Genomic DNA, 23,430 nt, shown 5'->3' with positions numbered 1-23,430 from the left:
GAAATAAATTGAATTGAATTGAAATAACACGATACTCCTTCGTATTTCTTTTCTGCTAATTCTCTAAGTAGCCTAGTTTTCCCTAACTATTCTCTGCTTACTCTAAAAAAGACGACATCCAATTTATTTTGCAATAAAGTAAGACATTGGTTAAATTTCCAGCTCCAAGTGAACTAAATAACTAGGCGTTGACTGCGATAACATTTAGTTGGAAAAAACCTAGGAAAGTTTCTAGAACGTTACAGCCTCAATAATACTCCTCCACGTTTTGCTACTGTTCTCCGTAACATCTTTCACTTGAGGAAGGTGAGTCGTTACCTTATTTTGTATGCCACATCGTTGATATTATATTTCGCTGTACTTTCCTCAATATGCTGAGCTAGATAATTATCTGAAATTAGATACTTGTAGAGAATTAGAGCAATCTTCTATTGAAATGGGCGAAGTTGCTGGCGATGTGGATGTGTATCTGATATCACAAGTGGCCCGACTCCTCTGTGAACTTGGCTCGCTGTTGCGTTGCTGCCTTTCATAACACAAGTTAGTCATTTCAATTTGCAGCTCACTCAATTTGCAGTTAGTTCCGTTTGAAATAGTATCAGACATTGTGCAGGCATCCAAGAGCAAGAGAGTGAGACATCCAACAGTTGGTAAGAGAGAGAGAGAGAGAGAGTGTGTGTCAGACATCCAACAGTTGGTAAGAGCAAGAGAGTGAGACAGAGATGGCTTTTGAGTTGCTCATTACTACCTGGCCCTGGCCGTGTGCAATTTATCGTCTGAAACTTTGCTGAAAGCACAGGCAAAGACTGGTGGGGTGCGGCTGATGAGGGCGAGAGAGAGAGTGAGACAAGAAACAAGGAGACTTGACTAATTAACTCCGATGTCCTCATTTAGTCGTGTCTACCAGAAAATAGCCTCTTAGTTCCGGTTTGATGAAAAACTTGAGTTTTCAAGTTAAATCACACTTTTGTAGATATAATATAAAGGTAGGCCTACTATTTAAAAATAATTAATGTATTATGAATTTCATCTCCTGGGATTTTTTGTAGCTATCGAAATTTTAGAGATTTTTGAAGTAGATTAGGCTTATTTAAAGTATTTTGAAAAATTTATTGTAGAATGAATATAATTCAGAGATTCCACTCTGATGATGAAGATGAATCCATTCGAATAGAATAGATTAGTGGTACGATATTAAAGAGAACTCACAAATACTTCCAGGAAAGTTGCTCAATCCTTATATTTCAATTGATTCATAAGAATCAATTATATTACTACATCTAAGCCATTTGAGTAGATGGCTGTGTAATATGTAATAATATTTCCTCACCACAGAAACTAGAGTGCAAGTAGTGTAAATTTGAAAATTTGTGCTCCTCTAAATAAGCAAGTATAAATATTAAGAAAAGTAACAAACCAAACCATTGCAAATCGATACGGTAATCTCAATCAGATAGTGAGTAGACTCAAGCATTTATTCAAGAAAATGTAGCATTTTAGATATAAAATTATGATTTCAGCTAAATTGATAAATGTGTACATTTCCAGGAAGATCAGGGAATTTGGAAACAAAATTTCCAAACTTCCAGAAAATATTTCGTTCAAAACCCCTTCTATTGAATCTCCAGTAAAGGATGTAATTGAAGCAGTTTTTATCCAAATCAGAATCATTGAATCAGATAATTTTGTCCATCTAGTTGTTTAGTAGATATGAACAGCTTTGAAAATAGAATGCAAAACAATAGGGTTAAAATAATTGTCAATTCTCAGTTACCAAGAAAGAAGCATTCTTTATTCAATTCATATCCATTCTATCCTATTTACATAAGTTAAAAATGAAAATGTAATTCTTCAGCTTCTTTTGAATTGGTCATTGTACTGAATTCAACACATTTTATTAAAATAACAATATTAATTCAATAAAATATACAAATAAATTTAGAAGAACCGAATACTCAGATTGCAGATAATCACTTTGAGAATAAGATGACAAATCTAGTTCCAGTTAGAAACTAGACATTTTCTAATAAATGATCTGATCATATAAATTCAAGAACGAAGAAGACATATTTGAAATGACAACAGGTATCAAAAAGCCTGCTCAAATAATATTTGATATGCTGACCTCTTTACACAAAACTAACTTATAATATTCATCAACATTGCGTAACAATATTACATATTATGACATTAAATACACAATCTACTCGACTTAAAACAATATTTAATAGCATTTTAGGATTTGTTGGGTTATAGCATTCTATAATTATTGTTATAAAATCTAATGAGGACCTCAATCGTTCTAATATGGTAATAATTTCATTCAAACCATAATGTCAGATACAAACTGAGTTCTGATTAAAGATACTCATAAAATATTACAGGAGATATACTTTGATAGATGAAAATGATAAGACTCGATTTCCAGTATGTAAAGTATGAATTTGACAAAAATGTAGAAGTGTGACCATGGAAAATTAGGCTGAAACAGAAGAAAACAAAAACAAGTTAAAAATATGGAAAGGAGCAGAAGTGAGAGCACTGAGATGAAAACTCAACAGGCACATGAATTGAATGCATTTCTTCAGTGAAAACCAATGATACATAATGGTGAAAGATATTAGCTCAACGATAGGGAAAATTATATAAAATCGTTCATTCATTAAAATGTGACGCACTGCAAGCAATAGGGGAAAAATATATAGGGGATTATAAGACGATCATAGAAATCTTTTTAATATCATACAATTAAAAATATACGCTTGAAACCAATCAGAAATATTTCGTGTTGCACAAGATTATAAGATAAAAAATGTGCAGAGGTATATGTGCATGATATAAGAGCATTATAAATGAGTACCTCATATTTCAGAAGTATAGGATGTTTTGTCACATAGTAGAAAAATCAAAACATCAAATATTTTCAATGTATATCGCAATTTGTGACGAAGGCTAAGTTCAATAAATAATATAAAATTTATCAACACTATATTATATTGATTATTATAGTATGAAACTTCCAATTATTTTACAACTTTAGAGAGATCTATCACTTTAGAATACTAATATTAGACTAATCATCGAAGGAGCATTTTTAATTGAAAATAATGAACACAGGTACATTAATTTAATCGTTGAGAACGTGTAGAACAATATTCTGTAATGCAATGCATTGCAGTGAGGAACGTTTTTGTGATACGCCTTAATCTAAATAGTATTATCTACACAGTAACTGAAGTTCAGAGGGAGTTAGTTAATTCAATATTACAGTTTACTTCAAGCGCAAATAAAACAAACAACACAATATATAAACTTTAAACATTGGTTGATTAGCAAAAAATAACTACAATACTATTGAAAACACAACATGCTTACAAGAACAAAGGTAGCTCAAATTGGAATTAATTATTAGCACAACTGCAATAAAATTCATAACTCATTGAAGATTTTGTAAAGAGTATATGGAATTGATTATGTGTGAAATTCACTATTCTGACGACCTCAGCAATTAACAATGACGATATAAAATGAAATAGCATGGATTTATAAATAAAAATGTCTATTACTTTTCAACTCAAAAATTTCATGACGCATAACATCACTTCAAGTCAAAATCTGATTCAGCTTTATTGTATTAATAGATGTTTAAAACATATTTGATGTCTTTAGATCAGTGACTAGTTTTTCCAGTTTACAAAATTAGTGAATTAACTATGTGTTTTATTAATCTAGGAACTACATAGTGGTAACTAACTCAGTAGGCTATGTTACAAGATTATTGCTTTCCATCAAAATATAGGCTATAAGGTTGTTATAATTTGGGTAACTATTCCATCTTGGATGGGTTTGCAACAAGTTGTACAAAAATAAAAAGTAAAGCAGATCTCTTATAAATTCCGTCAAGCATATTATTGGATTTTTTAGATTATTTTTTTTATTCTATCAAACAATTTTATTTGTAAAAATGAGACACCACTGAGTTCCTAATGAAGGAAACCGCAGTCTTGCTTCATTTTAGAAATATTGCTTCGAAGTGGTAAATACACGTTTGATATTAACTATAGAAAAATACCTATAATCTAATTTTTAATGAATTTATATTTTCCGCAAACAGAGCTTTGATTGATAAGATTTGAGAGATATAATATTATTGATACATTATTATAGGATATCTTTCAACAGGAAATAGATGCTTTAAAAATTAGTTTTTCATCAATACAGTGCAAAATAATTAATTACTGTTATCACTTACGATACAAATTTAATAATACGATTCACTTGAAAACGATATACAGTAATTTAAATATGATGTGATTTCTGGCACTTGTGTTCGCAAATGTTCATATTTTAACCAACTGAAGCCTGTGAATTGTACTGGCAAATAAAGGCTGAAATATTTTCAACTATTTATAATAACGTTTGAAAGTAAAATAATAATAAAATAAATGAATGAGACAGACCGATTGCTAGTTAGCCATGTTGCTTTACGAAGATCGGATCCAGGTGCCAGGCAACCCATGTCAACCCTCATTTGTCTCGTTTGTACAATTTGCTATTTCTTCTTCTTTTTCCGTTTTGATAGTGATTTTCTTATCTTTTATAACAAAAGAATAATACATCAAAATAAAGGCAGGAAGAAATGTGTTCAGGTTCATAGGATGGGTGAAATATTAATACAAACACCACAATCAACAAAACTATACATAGAAAAAATCACGACAAAAATGAATTAAACAACATGGCAGAAATTAAAATGGTAAAACTAACAAACAGTAGATGCAGGGTGTGAGACGAATTTGGAATGATTAGTGAATTATGGAATCCTACTTTACTTGACACTTTCTCATCAAATTTGAAAAATAGAAAATAGAAAAACAACTAAGGACAATGTTAAGGTATCAAACATTCACTTTTTTCAAGTGCTATTTGAAAATAAATTAATTAATAATAGACGCATATCAATTAATTCTTTTGATTATCAATAGATCAAAAATAAGTTTATGTTTTCAATAGAATAAGTTACAGTATTACCCAATAGTAGGGATGTTGAATTATCAGTTATGTTAAAATCACTGACTTTAAAAATCATGCAATTTCAATAAAATTGCCTAAGTTCTATGCATTCAACATTGTAAAAATTATTCGAAAAAGTATAAGAAGAAAAATTCTCAACTTCTAAATAATTACACTAACATGAATATCATCTTATTTATTTTTTTATTGGTATTGAATGCTTGTTGAAAAAAGTGATTGCTTGATGAGAGGATGTAGTAGCTTAGTACGGCGAACTGCGATAACATTATTATCAAAACTGCAATCCATTAAAGATGCATGAGAACACACATTCGAGATGCACATAGCAGGAGTAAAATATTAGGGGCCTATAAACGTTTTTGAGAGAAGAAAGAATAAGAAAATTTTTGCATCACACAAAAAGAGCCATTTCAAATAAACGGAAACTCTAAGAAATACTGATCAGGAAAAAGCAAGTTTAAATTCAACCAGATTGATTAGCGAATAAACGTTTATGAGAAATCAACAACCCTAGCCAATAAACATAGTTTTAAATTATTTGAGTACCCAGTTTTGGGCAAAGCCTTTCAAAAAGTTCAATACTTGGACAACATGAAATAAAGTAAAAGTGAAGCCCAGTATGAAAACTGGGTAATTCAAGTACATTGATAATAAAATAATCAACAAAACGAACAATTACAAAGTACATAATCTTCGCAAGATTGTAGTTGTCACAACAAGAAATACAAATCAATTGAATAATATTAGTAGGATGCACACTTCAACACAGGATCACCGAAATATTAATCTTATAAGTACAGAACTAATTGAAAAAAAGCTATTGGACGTGATACTTTACAATAATTGAAACAAAAACTGTTAGTTCATCTAAAGGTGCGTACAGATATACGCGCCGCGAACATGAGCAATTCACTTTTAATCAGCTGATGCCAAGCTTTTTATATCTGTATCTTACCGTTTCTGTAAAAATACATATATAATCAGCTGATTAAAAGTGAATTGCTCATGTTCGCGGCGCGTATATCTGTACGCACCTTAAGCATAACACTGAAATCGCCAAAAAAATTATGATAATGGAATGTGAATAAGCTGAATAATGAGTAATGCTGAATATTTTTCTTTCCTTCTCAGGATAATTTCACCGACCGATAAAAAATTGCTAAGAACTGGAATTTAGCCTGAATTTATTTACTCAATCCATAGTAATATACAAATTAATAACGAGTGGATTTGGGTTAGAAGTGGTGCCTGGTAGTGGTACCTCTATTTTTTTAATTTGTGCCAGTTACACTTTTTTACAGAGTAGACGGGATATTATTTTCGAAGATGATAGTTAATCAATTGAGGAGTGTGTTGTGTTGGTATCTGAGTTTCTGAAAGTATTTGAATTTCTGTGTTATATTAGAAATTTCATTGTATCTACATAGTTATTTTTAATGAATAAGAAATAGTTTGTATTCTAATACTTCATAGTTGAGGAATTAATTGAATTTTCAGATACAAGGTGAATATCAAAATCAATCTCTAGTATTATCACTCAAGAAATATAATATTGACAATAGCTCTATTTGTAATGTATGTTCAAAGATTATTCAAAGTTTTTTAAAAAATCAAAAACCAATTTACTAAAAAGAGATTAGAATTTTAAAATCTATACAGCTTTTCTAGAATATGTTGAAGAAATTCAATAAATTTTCACTATTGATCGAAAATGAAGTTTGGTCGAAAAATGAAGATGGCTATGAAATGATGGAATTAGCTTGTTTGCTAGTTGAAGCCAAACTATAATAATTCATTATTGAAACTTCAAACTATCTACAGTTTCCAAACATATACCTTCCGACGTAAATTTTCAAACATAAATCTGATGATAGTTTAGTCATTGTATCACTTTTTTGACTTGAAATGGTTAAGTCGATGTTTGAATATTTTTCCTGTAAGTTATAAAATTATCATTTTAAAAAATATTTTTCTGATTGTGTAATGGATAAACAGAAACAAATTGTCAATATACTCAAGTATGATGTACGCGTTGTATCTTTCCTTACGAATGTGTTTAATATCAGTAGATTATATTAGTTCATGTAAGACAAATTTGCAATACAATTAAAATTGTATTGTTTAGTTTCATAGTATTTCAGATTTACTGAATCGTCCGTAAAACGGTTGAATCTTTAACGTTTTCACTAATTTAAAAAAATCCGGTACTATTGACAAAACTAATGATTTATTTTCTTCTTGCCAACTAGACAAGATATACATTATGCTCATATTTTATGTATTAATTTGTTGGCATTTCCAAAAAAGAGATAGTTAAGCCTATAATATAGAATAAAAAAGGTTTGAAAATTGATCTGGAACAATTTTAAAATGTTCTCATGACAGGTACACTTGTCAGGAACTCGGAAAAAGACACAGATATATTTAACAAGCAATTTCAAGAATGTAATTTAATTTTACATTCATAAATTTAAAAGAACTTCAATCAGTATTGAAGAACTCGAACGTAATCGATTAAAAGTACGATTATTGTAGAGAAATAAAGACAATCAACTATGGAAGAAATGAAACCAATAAATTCCTAACCAATATTACTGTTTCATAAAATATTTACTATTTAAAAATAATCGGATTTCTAAAATACCAATTTATTAAAAGAGTATTGTTTCATTTCTAACAAGCAGATCATGATTACAAAAAACAGATCATAAATTGATCATAATATAACGTTACCGCCTAAAAAAGATGTGTATGATTGTAGAAAACATTCCAAGAGATTATTTGTAATAATATTTCTCTAAAAGAGTATCCGAAGATTGATTGTTAGTGTAGAAGTTGAAGAAAATGGAGTTTCGGACAAATAAACTAATTTACTTCAGTGATCAAATTAATATAGTGGACAAGAGTTCTAAATTGAATGTTTCATGTATCCACTGGCCCGTCAATGATCATATCATTAGATGAACGATCCTTTAGAATGCATAAAGATGTATGTAAAACTACAAATTTTATTGCAAGAGAACAAATACCATAAACTTCAAGAACAGCATAAAATTAGAATGGAAACATTTTAATCAACCTACTTACTTGTTATTATTGTAAAGCTCATTATAATTCAATAATTTTATTCAGAACTTGACATGAGAAAAATCATACTATACAAGAAGTTTGAAACAACTTCATAGTTGTTGGGGTTCTAAGAGGGATTTAAATTAGTACAGTATTTTAATATTGAGTAAAACTAATATTGGATAAGCAGGGATAAGAAGCATTGTAAAATATGGAAATGATGCACACAACACTTAATCATTGGATAATAAAAGTATAGTTACTGTAATTTGGAAAGATAATTAATTATAGCTTCTATTTAGCCGTATTTGCTGAGTGGTTAGTAATACCTGCAATGCCGGCAATTGCTTCTGAAGCAAAGTATTTCACATCAACGTCAGAGTCTGTATTGAGTTGATCTAAAACTGGTTTCACCTGTGCCTGGATTACACTGAAATGAAAAAAGTAAAGAAATGTTATTTTGATATAACAAGTACCATTCAAATAAATACCATATACTCATCTCAAAAAAACTTTAATGTACAAGTCTACAACACAGTTATAAGACCATTGATAACTGTATTGTGCAGAAACCTGGGTACTGACTCAGAGGGACGAAAACTTACTTAATGTTTAGGAAAGAAAGATAAGCCTATTCCGAAAAATGTATGGACCTATCTGTAGTGATGGAGAGTGGAGAATACGCGCTAACAGAAAGTTTCAAGAGCTATACAACAACACACGATATTGTAGCTGAAATAAAAGTGAGGCGTCTGAGTTGGTTGGGGTATGTGGAACGTATATGATTCAAGAACTGCAAAGAAAGTGTTCAGATCCAATGCAGGAGGAAGAAGTAGAAGATTGAGGGGAAGGCCCAGAATGCGCTGGATGACGACATCGAAACTGACCTGAGTCAGATGGGCATCAGAAGATGTAGAAGAAAAGCACAAAATCGAGACGAATGGAGAGGCATACTGTGGGAGGCTAACACCCTCAATGGGTTGTAGAACCAAGGAGTAAGTGAGTAAGTAAGGTACCATTTAAAAAACAATGAAATCTAGAGCTACAATTAATCAGCAGACAGAAGAAGAATTTATTAAATTGGATAAAATATAACATAAAAGTGGAATAGAAATAAGGACGGCGATCAGCGGTGTACAAATTCAAAATGTTTCAACTGCCGTGAACAAATAGGTTGACAAAGTCATCAGGTGATGATTGGATAGGTGGCAAACGGTCAATACTTCAGGCGACAATCTTTGACTTTGATGGTGTTGCAAAGACTGACTTATTAAGACCACGTTTTTACATTGTTAATTTTATTTTTATACTAAAATAATCAAATATTTCATTCTCATAATTTGATATGATTCGTATAATTATAATTATTCATATATGTTACATGTTACATAGGCCTAAATTATTATGTAAATCAACACCATAGATTTTCCCACAATAGAGCTAATTATAAACAAATTAACAATTTTAAATCTGGGGAAATTTATAAGATAAACAATATATTATACTTACTTGGGATCAAGAACGGGGCTGATTTTTTGTAAGGTTTTCGCCACATTGAATCTTACATTTGCGACAGAATCGAACGCCATCTCAATAACGGTTGGCAGCATCAATTTCTCTGTGATTTCTGGTCCACACACGCCAGCCAACACCTGAACCATTACAAGGAAATAATATTATGTTCGAATACTAATTCTATGGTACTATTACAATAATTTAGAAATTAGAAATTGCAAATAATAACCAGTAGCTAGATAAACAGATATGTGTATCAAGTTACGATCATTATTTGATGTAAAAAGAGATTTATGCAAGAACACGTTCAATAAAGGTAACTGAATACAGTACTTTCTACATGCCAATTACTGTATTCCACTATAAATTAGATGATTGTTTTAAATTGTTTAGATATTAATACTCAAGGATGTCGACTTATATGAGTTGGACTTATTAGTTACTCACATTAATACTGAAGAGACAAGTCATACGGTGCAAGTAGTTGTGATCCCTGGCCATGAACTGGATTTTCGGAATAACTGTGTTGCAGGCCCAATCAGCTCCAAATTTCTCGACAAGCTTTTTCAGGTTCAATGTCGCTGCTTCCCGAATAGCATACACTGGAAATAGATCAATATCGCTCAATTAGACTAGCACAGCAAATACAAATGAAATTACATTGAATAACGAAACAATACATATCAGATATTAGAATAAATTATATTCAACAACACAATAGGCTTTACAGGTCATTGGAGAAGATGTTGGAGAAATTTATCATAATAATGGATTGAGAAAAGTTATTGTATTATAAGGTTAGGCTATAGATTTTTCAACTTTTTCTAACTAACGGCTTGTCATATTACGATTAATTTTCTTCTATGAACTTCATTTGGTAATTTTTTATAGTAATATTATAATAATAGAATAGAAAGACTGAGAAATCGAATCAGTAGTTCGAAATCGAATATAAATAAAGGTGGTTTCTATCTATGTAATAGAAATATAGAATAATAACAGAGAGTATAAAATATTGAGTTGATAAAGTTTAAATATTGAAAAAAACTAATTACATAACTTTCTCTGCAAATAGAGTAGGGCAGCCTAACGAGAATCAAGATTTGAGACTCCATTCTCAGTGCAATTTAAGCTTGGGTAATTGTGATTGTCCCACCATTAAAAAAGTCAATAATACTAAGTATTTGGGAATTATAATTGATGAAAACCTTAAATGGGATGTTCATATTAAATACATATGTAGAAAAATTAGATATTTATCTTTTAAATTTTACCAAGTTAACAGAATTCTTAATAAGAACCACCTGAAAATGATGTATCATGCTCTAGTCAAGTCAATTCTGCAGTATGGCATAGTTGTTTGGGGAGGCTGTTTCAACTGTCATATTGCTGAATTATTTGTAGCACAAAAACTGATAATTAAAACTATATTAAGCAAACCCAGGCTCTATCCAACGGATATGGTTTTTAGTGATTTTGAGGTCATGACTATACGTCAATTATACATAAAAACCGTAATTGAGTACTTAATAAAATATAGATCCGATTTTCCTCTAAACTCTACTCTTAATTATTATAATCTAAGGGCCACTGCTAACAAATATGTAACCTATAACACTAATATTGAATGTATAAGGAGGCAATTAATTTACATAGGTACTAAAATAATAAACCTCATTCCAAATCACTTTCTCATGGACAATAAGACCAGCGGAAAAATTAAACTGGATATAAAAAACTGGACATACAGTAATTTCTTCTTATTGTATTCTTCCATTTAGATATATGACTCGAGATTTCTGCTCCAGCATTGTTTTTTCATTAGTTTTTTCATTTTTCAGTGGACTCGCTTACCTTTATTCTGAGTACCTATTCCTCTGTTTTCTTCCTTCCCCCCATTTCTCCCTTCCTTTTTTCCTCATTACTTCTCTTCTCTTCTTTGCCTGCCTATTACATGGGAAACCATAGTTGGCTAGGTATCTTCCTCTCTTTTTTTTCTCTTCTCCAACACACCCAAACACTAAGCCCATGGTTTTTTATATTTGTAACATTTTATTGTGTTTTATTTGTTTCGTAAATCTTTGTAATTTTGTTTTGTCTTGTGTTTTTAATAAATAAATTGAAAAATTGTATGATAAAGAAAGAGCAGTGCTAACCTGTTGGATTCCGATGACTTCGTTTACGCAATCCAGGTTTGAGATGATGTTCAAGCGCACCTCAGGGCACTCGTCTTTCAGTTGTAACAGGAATAAGGGAAGAAGATGTTCTATTGTGCTGAAAACAAAACAAATCTATTAGTAAAGGTGTACTAAACTAGATATAATAAGAGTCACAGATAATAAAAGTGGAATTTGAATTGTAAAGTTTTTCTTATGTCCTCTTATAAATCAATAATATGCTCGGAAGTCTTCTACAGTTGATGACTGATTAAAATTGACAAAGTACCTAAAATTTATATCAGAATTTAGAAAGTTGATGACGTGATGTCGAATTTATGATTACCGTATTTATTTATCCAACAATGATAAAAACACATAACATATTTTTTTTAAAGTAGGCCTAAAAAAATACATGTCCAAATAATAATAATAAAAATAGTATCATTTTTCATCCCACAGTCAGTTAATTTGTGTGATGAAGGTAACTTTGAGATGGAACAATTTTTAATGTAAATTGCCGTTTTTTATCAAAAAACAAGTACCATAAATAGGTTTAGTTTCAAAGGATTTCTATATATTATCATGTACAGTATTATAAAAAGATGAATTTCTCATTTTCAACAATTGAACTATTTGATATAAATTTTAGTACGGTATCTTAAAATTCATATATTTTAATTGGATCGTTTTATTTTTTATATAATACGGTAGGTTGGTAAGCGGACTTCGGTCATATTCAATCATTGAATAATCGCAAATTGATTATACTTGGCTGTTTATTCATTCATAATTGAAGAGGTGGATTCCAAAGGGTCTGAAGTCAAAGAAGTAAATTTCTCAGGAAATAATTTTTTATATTTTTGATACCTAATATAATTGAATGCTACTTCGGAATAGAAACAGTCATGTAATTTACAGTTTCAAATCCTTCTTTCAAGTCAATTAAAAGTGAGATTCAATCACAAAATAATTTTTTTAAGATGTTAAACATTTTGTTTTTTTCCAAACGACTTAAGCACTTCTGGAAAATTCATATGGGAGACAACTTCAAACTATTATTATTTATGAGAGTATTGATAATCAAAGCTTGTCTTTAAGATGTCAACAAAGGTTTTAATAACTATCCAAGTACATGACAAAATTTCAAAAGCTCACAACTGAAAATTTCATTTTTTATTGTATTCTTCTTCATTAGTTTGCATTCAGAAGATTTAAATGTATGTAGGCTGTATGACTTGTTTTTGGTTATCACCTGTATAATTGGTTTTAACACGAAATTATTCAATTCTTATCATTGTATTATTTATAAGAAGCATTACTATAATATTCATTACATAGGTATATATTTTTTTCCATTTTTCAGTATTGCTATGGGTTACTTCGTACTGTTTGCTTTATGAACTCACAGCTAGCGCACAAGTTTAACTTTGCTGGCTGTGCCAAATCATTCATGTTTTGTAACTATTATGTAATTTTGGCGAAATAAACATTCTTATTCTTATTATTATATGTAATAAAATTGTTAACTTTTTCGCTTTGTGAAAATCCGTCTTCTGATAGACAATACATTCAGTTTTTGAAAACCCGAAGAACCAACAACCAATTATTGAAAAACCGAAGCTATAAAATTAGCAATCACTAATTTGAAAAATTAATATTTTTTATAAATTCAATTAATTTTAATTGTTTTATAATTAATTCATAGTAAATAAAGCTTAGGTTTCTCTGAGCCACGCAGCGTTATTGCGTGATCCGTCATCAGTGATGCGCGGAAACCACGCGTGCGTGTTGAAAAAAGTAGGTGTTTTCTCTGGCACCAACCTCGCAGCGCGCGATTATATTTTCAGTCATAGACAACATAGATGTCTGACAAGTTGCTGTAGCTTTGAAGCTGGACGAAGAGGATAATGAAGAAAATCTACTAATGAATTTTGTAAATGAAAACCCTTTGAACTTTTTATTGACAGTGAGGAAGAAGGGTTCCTTACAATTTTGATTTCCAGGTATCCGTTGGATAATGAAACCAAGTTTAGGGAATATTTTAGGCTTTCAACACATTTAGGCCTATTCAGGTTACTAAAACATTATTATTTTTTTAAACAATTGAATTGCTAGTGAAATTCCATTCCATTCTATTTGTTATTCAATAAAAAATCATAGGCCTATGACATTTTCAAAGGGAAATCGAAATAATAATTAGCCAACTTGAACAAAAAAAAACCTTAAATGAAATGTTATTCTTCAGTGGAGATCGCATAAAATCGCACTAATTTGAAGGTGTATTATCAACATTTTCCGGGGGAGAGAGCCCCCGGACCCACCTTTGGTGGGGGAAATTCAATACCCACACGTCCCCCAGTGACCCCCAAAAGTTTAGGTTCTTCCTACGTCAATGGTACAATCCCCCCATGATTTTTTTCTGGATACGCCACTGTTAACAACACGTCTTATCACTAGAAGATGGTGAAATTAAGGTGGTGGAATGGCGACTACTGGAAAATAACTACTGCGTGCCACGCAAAAGTCTGGGATCCCAGACTTGAGTGCGTCGCGCAGAGGGATCACGCATTGCTGAATTGGCGGGAATCACAGAGAATTGCGCGCGTGAAGTTACAGAAAATACATCCGTAGCAATAACTGCAGCAGACTTTTGCGTGATTACGTCATCGCGCATCCCGCATCACGCAGTGACGCTGCGTGGTTCAGAGAAACCTAGGCTTGAATGATGATAAATATAGAGACAGGAGACTGACTTGTGCTTGCCGAGGATGGGACTGAGGCCCATGATGACAGAGGCAAGCGCCGACTTGACGTGCTGGTTGGGGTCGGTGACGAGCTCCTTGACAAAGGGCAGGATGTTCTTCATGATGATCTCCTCCTTCTGGTAAGCGTCGAGGTTGTGGCAAAAGTCGCGCACCTTGTGGGCGGCGGCCGCCCTCACCTCGGCCTCCGAGTCCTTCAGCAGCGACTGGAAGGCGGGCACCAGGTCCGACTTGGTGATTTCGGTGCCGACCGCCTTCTGCAGTTCGGTGAACTTGTCGGCCACCATGTAGCGCACGCGCCACGACGAGTCGATGGTGCACTTGCGCAGTGTGGGCATCACCAGCTGCTCCACGTCCTCCTGGGCCAGCAACGTCGCTATGCTCACGCACGCCTCCACCGCCAGCAGTCGAACTGAGTCCTGCAATCCAACATATTCAATCATTTCAAAAGCCAACTTATTTTCGGTGCTTGTTCAAGATTTTAAGACCCAGTTTCTGAGACACTTATTGAATCTAATAGAACTATTTAATTTATATACTCTAAGACCCGGTTTCTAAAACACTTATTGAATCTAATCTACCATTGAATCTATGGGTTTAATGGTCCATTAGATTTGAAATGTGTGTCCTGGAAACATCCAGAATGTTTCAAGCTTAAAAGAATTGTAATTTTTGTTATTGCATTCGCTATTTTATACAAAATATAAGAAATAATTTCATAAAGCTTTTGGCTGGTATTTGGGTTCAAAGTGTAGCCTAAGTTTTTCACATAATATTATAATTGTTTCAAATACAGTATTGTTGACATTGTTTATGCTTTTTTAGAAGTTTTATATTTTCTATTATGTATAGACTAACCTGAGGGCTCAATTTCAATACATCATTTCAAGACTATCTTTCAAAAATTGAAAATTTCAATTTTATTTTCAATTACATTAATTGATTCAACAATGAAAAAATTATTACTAAAAAAAACTAGATAAACTGTGTTTTCAAATTAATGACATCAAAGAATGAAACTCAGAATTCAGTAAATTATCTCTCGGGTTTTAATTTGGATGAATAAATACAATTCATAATCATTTACAGGAGAATCATCAGCAATTGCTTACTGAAAACTACCAAAGTTTTTTGTAAACAGAAATATCCGGTTCAACATCAACAATAATGAAAACAATGTTTTAAACAAGAGTAAGGTGTTTACCTGTTCATCTTGTGCTAAATTAACGAACATCGGTATCAAATCAGACTTCAAGTATTCGACTTCGACGACTTTGGCGAATTCGCCCAGTTTGCAAGTGGCCGCTCTCCTCACCATCGGTGTGTCATCCTGGCAGAGACTGCGGAAATGGTTGCGCAGGTCAGCTGAAACCGGCCAACAACGTTTCACAGCGATTAACTATAGCCTAATACTCACAAAATGAATAAAATAATCCTATGGAAACTGCTAATGATTCGATAATTCCGAAGTACAAAGTGAAGTACTGAGCCCAGTAACAAATCTATATAATAAGAGGAAGTGAGGTTGTTATTATTTCCCTCCATCACATCCCTCTAAGAACAATCATAAGCATTTCTTGCTTTTGGGTCATAACTTGACAATAATATAGCATCATAAAGTGAAGTACAAGTCAAATTATTGGTAAAATGATTTTTTTTTATTGCTTTATAATCTTGTTCAGTGGTTCTAGCATTAAATTCATAACTATCATCGAAGTGGGAGTGTCTCGATTGGACCAGGTGTTCGATTATACCAGGTCCTATTCTACAATGAAGCTCCAAAACCTGGTACAATCGAACTACTGGGCTAATCGAGACGGAATGCTTCGATTAACCCAGTAGTTCGATTGTACCAGTTGGTATAAACGAAACCTGGTCTAATCGAGACACAGGACCTGGTATAATCGAACTACTGGGCTAATCGAAGCATTCCGTCTCGATTAACCCAGGTCGTCTAAACGATACCTGGTCTAATCGAAACATGGGCATGTCTCGATTGTATAAGCCAGTACAAAGAAAACTATCAATCTTGAAGAAAAAAGTCTCAAATACAAAATGAAGATTAGATCTTTATCTACAACTTCTTCGCTCTTAAAACTTTCCTACCCTAAAACTAAAAAACTTTCTCGATTAGGATTTGTATTGGTGTCTCATCTCAGAATGTGTTTAATGCATCGCCTGATAAAGTTCCTTAAAAAAACTGAATAAAAGCACTAAATACATGTTTTTTGGATTGTTCGAATCACAAAATATCATTTGTTAAGTGAGCCAATTTTCAAAAATGTTAATGAATATTCAGATTTAGAAAAGGCATTGACAATAAAGGTTCAACAATAACGCTTCAGCCGGGCGGTCTCTATTTTTATGGTAGCGTAGCTACGAATTGTACTTTTAGCCCAATCAAATAGTACATCGGACCAAACAAAAATTAAGGTAATTGATTTTATTGTTTTAATTGGTCCATTTGGGTACTAGTAAGAGTAATCTATGGTTTCCCACCAAAATTTCTGAAGGCATAACTTTTGGCAGCCTGAAAACCACGAGATTTTCGTACTTTTTTCAGTTTTTTCACGATATCTCCAAAACCAACTGTTCAATCAATATTTGTTTTTATACTTTTTTGAAGATCATTAAATTCTCTACAATTTTCATACCCTAAACGTTTTTTATCACCAATAGTAAGCGAGTTATAGCTCGTAGAAAATTAGTAATTTTTTTCAAGTTTGCGAAAAATCGCTAAATCAATGTTTTTCCTTTTTACTTCTTATAAAGTCGTATGTGGTATTTTATTATTGTAATTAGGGTATTACTAAGATGTCAATTCAATCACTAATGATAGGAGTTGAAACAGAAAAGGTATATATTAGGGTAGTGATTTAATTTATAAGACTCATGATTTGGCGCTAACTTTTTTTGGATGAATTCAGACTGAATTCTAATTGCTAAAAACGGCCATTATTGGGAATAAAAAGTGCACGTTATACAGTGTTATAGTGCGAAAATTATCAAGTACTTAATAGAGTAGATTTCATAAAAATAGCCCAGTTGAGGATGAAACAGCAGAGTGCCTTCCCAACACCACCACCCCCCCCCAACACCAATTATAAGTAATACCCTAATTACAATTAAAAAAAATACCACATACGACTTTATAAGAAGTAAAAAGGAAAAAACATGGATTTAGCGATTTTTCGCAAAGTTAAAAAAAATTAACAATTTCCAACGAGCTATAACTCGCTTCCTATTGGATATAGAAAAACATTTATGGGATGAGAATTGTAGAGAATTCAATGCTCTTCAAAAAAGAATAGAACAAAAATATTGATTGAACAATTGGTTTTGGAGATATCGTGAAAAAACTGAAAAAAGTACCAAAATCTCTTGTTTTTCAGGCTGCCAAAAGTTATGCCTCAAGAAATGTTGGTGGGAAACCATAGATTACTCTTACTAATACCCAAATGGTCCGATGAAAGCAATAAAATCAATTACCTTAATTTTTGTTTGGTCGGGGCTCATTATGATGACTATTTGACTGGGCTATTTATATACTGGGCTAATCGCAACATTCCGTCTCGTTTACCTCAAGTCGCGATTGCACCAGGTCCTGTCTCGATTAGACCAGATATCGTTTAGATGACCTGGTATTATCGGGAAAGTCCGACTTGGGGTAATCGAACACCTGGGCTAATAGAAATACACCCATCGAAGTAATAATGTCATATTGATCAAGAAGTGCTATTGTGATAGTTACCCATACTGAATAAAAATACTAGATATTGTCCAACCACAGATTTATTTAAAATCGAGATACCGGTTTCGGTTGCTACACTATTATCAATCTCTGGTGAACTGATTTTAATTCCAATTTTAATAAATCTGTGGTTGGAAATACCTAGTCTTTTTATTCAGTATAGCCATTTCAAACTTAACTACATTGACTCTTGCGCTAGACTCTTGTAATGTTCAAAACTCACTCATAAAATTTTTCTGCCCATAATTTTCAACTTCAATGTTGATTATTCATGTAATTTTGAAAAGATAATCGGGTTAAAGAAACGATACGGGGCCGCGCTACCTGTACACTGGGCTATTGTTCCAAAAAGGTTCATCCTCCAACTCTCGACTATCACACTCTATTGTCCTCTGATTCTGCTTCATTACCCTCATTAGTAGCCGGAGTGGCCCCGTCTCCTTTCTTGAAGGCAGTTTTAGCTGGTAGGGACTCATCTATTACTTTGCACCTTACATTTGTTACTTGTATTTTCTAAGATTTATTATTAAATACTATTATTGAAGTACTATGGCCAGTGATCAAGTACTTGTTATTGAATTATTCCCAATGGTTCATTTGATGAAACTCAACAGGAATACAGACTGACTTGAGTTACAATTCGTGGTTACACACCACGTGCGCTATTCATCAGCTGATGATATGCGTATTATATTTATTTGTATGAATATAATAATCGAATATATGTATAATATGATAATTATAGCATCAGCTTATGGAAAGCGTACGGCGTGTGTTCTTGCTCATCTATTTAGTCTCATCATGTACACTGAATATAAAAGGAGGTATTACAGCGTAATCTTTATAAAAAAAAATAATACGTTCTTAGTTTGCATTTATAAACGATAGTAATGTGTGTGTTTATCCAATCACTGTAGACCACCACTGGTTTACAGCTGAAAATGACTTTAAGTAAACAGACTGGTCCACCAATGTATTCCACCGGAGTGAAATCCTTAACAATAGGCCACGAAAATGTCGAAATTCCATAACAATAGGCGACCACTGAAGGGTCTCCAGAACTTCTACCTGTTCATCGATTGTTTTCGGCGGCCCCGGCTGGTTTCTTTTACCCAGATAATCATTTCATTTTTTCAAGTTTTTCAATTGACAATGGGTACGTTCTGGGAGCACGGTAAGTGGTGAATAATTGTTCCAGTTCCATGTCTCGTGACTACCGATCATTTGACTGGTGCAAAACTACTTGATCCCATCCTATGGAACGCCACTTCAGAATCTATGGTTCAAGCTTATCGCGCGCACTTTTGAAGTTAATTTTCACCAAATGAGCTAAAGTATGTCGTTTACTAGCTGCATAAATGAATAAAGGCTGCTGTACAACTTACTTTCTAGAGAAGTTTGCACTTCTTCCACTTCATCACTCTCAAATATTCTAAAAAGAAGAAATAATTCAATGAATGGTTATCAAACATTATTTTTTATGTATGCTATGCTAGACCAACAAGCTATCGACGGTTCATCCGATCAACCCATGAGAGCTCTTCGCTGTAGTAAATTGTAAAATGCACTGCGCTCACAATCAATGCGAGGCAGTATTTATTTACCGATAACTGGATTTTGGAACATTTACTGTCAAAATAGTTTCCATGGGACGCGAAACTTTTTACCCGCAGATAGTGACTGGAACAATTTACCGTTTTCCCAGAACGTACCAAATGTTTGAAGATGTTAATTGATGCTTACCCTTGAACTGTGCGCTGACACGTGGGTAGCAGACGGAGAAGAGGCCACAGGCGGAGGTGCGAGCAGTGAACCAGTCACCGGTGGCGAGGCGCTGCACTAGTGGCACGAAACGCAGTTCAAGGTCATTGGTGCTGTGCTCAGAGCTGATCAGCCGCAGTGAGTCCACTGCCTTGTCACGCACCACTGTCTCCTCAACCGTTGCCAGCGACTCTAGCGGCGGCTAAACAAACAAACACATTCTCAGACTGCAATGGCTAAACAAAGTACAACGTATCACTTACATTTTCAAAGAGACTGGACTTATTAAACGACTCTGGGGCGGCTAACCAAAGCATACCGTATCACCCCGCATTGTCAAATAGACTGCAATTCTCTTCAATGTTAGTATACACAAAGACTATATCAGTGATTCTCAACCTGGGGCAAAGTTAATGAATTTAGCTCCTAAAGAGGTGATAAATTCCAATATAGTGAGGATCACTTTATAATGACAGTGAAGAAAGACAGGTTACCAACCTAAAAATCTCCTCACCGGTTGCCAACGACTAGCGGCGGCAAAACAAAGTATACCCTATCACTTACATTCTCAAATAGACTGCAATTCTTTTCAATTTTAGTACACATAGTTCAGTCATTCCCAACCTGGGGCCAAGTTGGTGAATTTAACTCCTGAAGATGCGATAAATTGCTATATAGTGAGGTCCACGTTATGACAGTGGAGAAGATGAGTAGCCTACATGGATAATACCAGTGATTCCCAACCTGAGGCCAAGATGGTAAGTTTAGCTCCTAAAGAGGGGAAAAGCTCCTATATAGTGGGGTCCACGTTATAATGACAGTTAAGAAAGATAGGTGAACAGCCGATTCTCTGTCTTGCCACTGCCTTCTATAGAGGATAGCTGATAGTTGATACCGGTATATCTGATATGATAAGAAGTGTTCATTCCTGTTTTAAATAGTCAATTATATTTTATTCATCACGAAAATTCATTTTTTAATGATTTAATAATGAATTTTCATAATTGGGATTGATTTTTTGGTTAATTATATTTCTACATTGTTAGAAAACGATCTGGAAACATTGCGGAGGAAGAAAGGATAGCGCTATCTGCTTTGTCGAACGATGGACAAGGATAGCAATAACAATGTTAATGTCATTATAACGTGGACCCACTATAGTGACATTCACTTTGAAAAGTCAGCAGCTGATTAACATTAGTTTGCTATTTCTTGGCATTCGTAACATCCTAAACTATGCTATCCTTAACATCGTGGGTTAAGTGGAAGGTGGGTTTCTTAAGTTATTGCTAAACTTCGCCCACAACACATAAATTGTAATTTTATCTATCTTGTTTGTCATTAGACAAGTCAGAAGGCTTAATACTTTTCTAGCTTTACACTGTTGCCAAATCGTTTGTATTCTAAGAATAAATATAATGACTATAGATATATAATAACTACCAGAATATTTAAACTCAATTATGATAATTTATTATCAAATAAAGAAATGATAGCCTATATTTTCTTGGTAAACAAAAAATATTTCAGATAGAATTGATCATTATTAACAAGAGTAAATAATAAATATTGTATCAGATATACCAGGATGACTTGATTCACGTCTATCTACTAGCCTATAGAAGACGTTTGAAAAAAAATTGGCAACCGTGCAGTCCTTTCATTTCAAAAGAATTTATAACATGACGTTTCACTATATGTGGCGAATGAGGACAATAAGCTTAATAAATTCCAATAATTCTTCAATCATCACGCAAATTCAAGACTACGTCAATCGGTTGGAACTGAACATACAATTACTTGAATACTAAATGCAAAAAATAATGTTTTCACTCACCAAAAGACAGTCAACAAATTCGGGCCCACCGACCAAAGTTGTGAATTGTCCAAGTTGTTCAGCAAGGGCCAACAGTACTTCATCTTCATCGTAGATTGTTTCAGTAAGAAATGGAATGAGCTCTGTCCTGGTACGCTCAACACCCAATGCCAACGCAATAGTTGACAATTTCTTTATTGAATTCAAACGTTGCTGAAAAAAAAAACCAATCTTGTCAATTTTGGTTGGAAATGCTTTGTTATCAACTTTTAAAAACACTACGTTAAATGTCAACATATATTTCAATTGAGGATTGAACAATTTTAAATTAACGTATGACATTATATTAATGCTTTATGTAGCCTATTATCAATATACAATTGAACATTCTATATGAGTCACCATAATATTGATCTACAAGATTCATCCGCAATGGGCTGATAAGTAAATCATCCAAAAGCTAGGTTAGGCTTACCTAGCTTACCGATTCAAGGCAAAAAGCTTTAATATATTAATTATAATCATTCATTAAGAGACATTAGAAACGGATAGGCTACACAAATGTTGAGTAAATGAATAACGTTATGAACTCCGAGTGTCTTAGATGAATTCATGATAGTTGATAAATTGTCAAAAAAACTGGGTAAGCCTATCAAGTGTATATCAATTTTCTAAATAATGATAAACCATAAAACCCAAAGGTTACCGTAAGTTTTAAAACAAACTGAAATAAAAATACAAGAGAATAAAACAATTAGTTTTGTTTCATATTATTAACTTTTCAAATAAGTAAATGTCATGGATAATAATGATTATTGACAGGCATGTCAAGGAAGACTCTCTGAACAGTATTTTTGGATGACAACTAAATAACTCCAAAGGATTCTTTCTATTGTAAACATGCATATCGATAACACAAAAATAAAGAAGATAAACTTACCTGAACATCCTCATTTTTCAATTCGTCGATCAGTACAGCAATAGGATATAAAGAATCGTCAGAAGGATCGCGCGCAGCCATTTTGACAACCTAGCACTGATTGTTTTTCATGAGCTAACACACTAAAATATCATTAAAGAATGATTCTATAGAGAAACTTGTTTCACAAACTAGCCACAGTCTATGAAAAATACACGGATAAGAAATGAGTTTATAACTAAATTTAAGATAATGAGGAAAATGCCTAAACACTGGCGAATTAGTTGAAACCGCAATCCACGGCCACAGAGAAATGCAAATGACCAAGGAAGCAACCGATCGAGTGACTCAGTCACACTACCTACCGTTCAAATTTACAACCAGTGAAATATAAAAAAATATTTTTGGAAAAATCAATTTATAAAACCCAATTTCATGGAATTTTTTGATTCGATTCTATATCTTTTTTGATTTGTTAATGAATAGTCGAACAACGATAAATTAAAATAAGAGCTATCAATGCACAAGGTGCACGACGAGAAGACACTCTATCTTGCTTTTTCGAACAACAGCTCAAGACATTCTCGTCGTGCTCTAGCTTCAGTTGACTTTAGATGAAGTTATCAATATGGCATTAATAATTT

General features: G+C 32.9%; 1 protein-coding gene across 1 annotated transcript; it reads right to left on the bottom strand.

The window, feature by feature from the left end:
* Positions 1-1,770: 1,770 nt before the first annotated feature.
* LOC111056059 (serine/threonine-protein phosphatase PP2A 65 kDa regulatory subunit) lies at positions 1,771-23,122 on the bottom strand. Its single transcript, XM_039427968.1, is given in 11 exon segments — positions 1,771-2,482; positions 4,461-4,594; positions 8,433-8,533; positions 9,613-9,755; positions 10,066-10,220; positions 11,582-11,892; positions 14,531-14,958; positions 15,744-15,904; positions 20,034-20,253; positions 21,889-22,080; positions 22,808-23,122. Coding segments are annotated over 10 exon segments (1,866 nt in total). The 5' UTR covers positions 22,889-23,122; the 3' UTR covers positions 1,771-2,482; positions 4,461-4,520.
* Between the last annotated feature and the right edge of the window lie 308 nt (positions 23,123-23,430).

This window comes from Nilaparvata lugens, chromosome 5 (assembly GCF_014356525.2).
Source record: "Nilaparvata lugens isolate BPH chromosome 5, ASM1435652v1, whole genome shotgun sequence".
NCBI classification, from domain to species: domain Eukaryota; kingdom Metazoa; phylum Arthropoda; class Insecta; order Hemiptera; family Delphacidae; genus Nilaparvata; species Nilaparvata lugens.
This window is presented reverse-complemented; position numbering and strand designations above follow the sequence as displayed.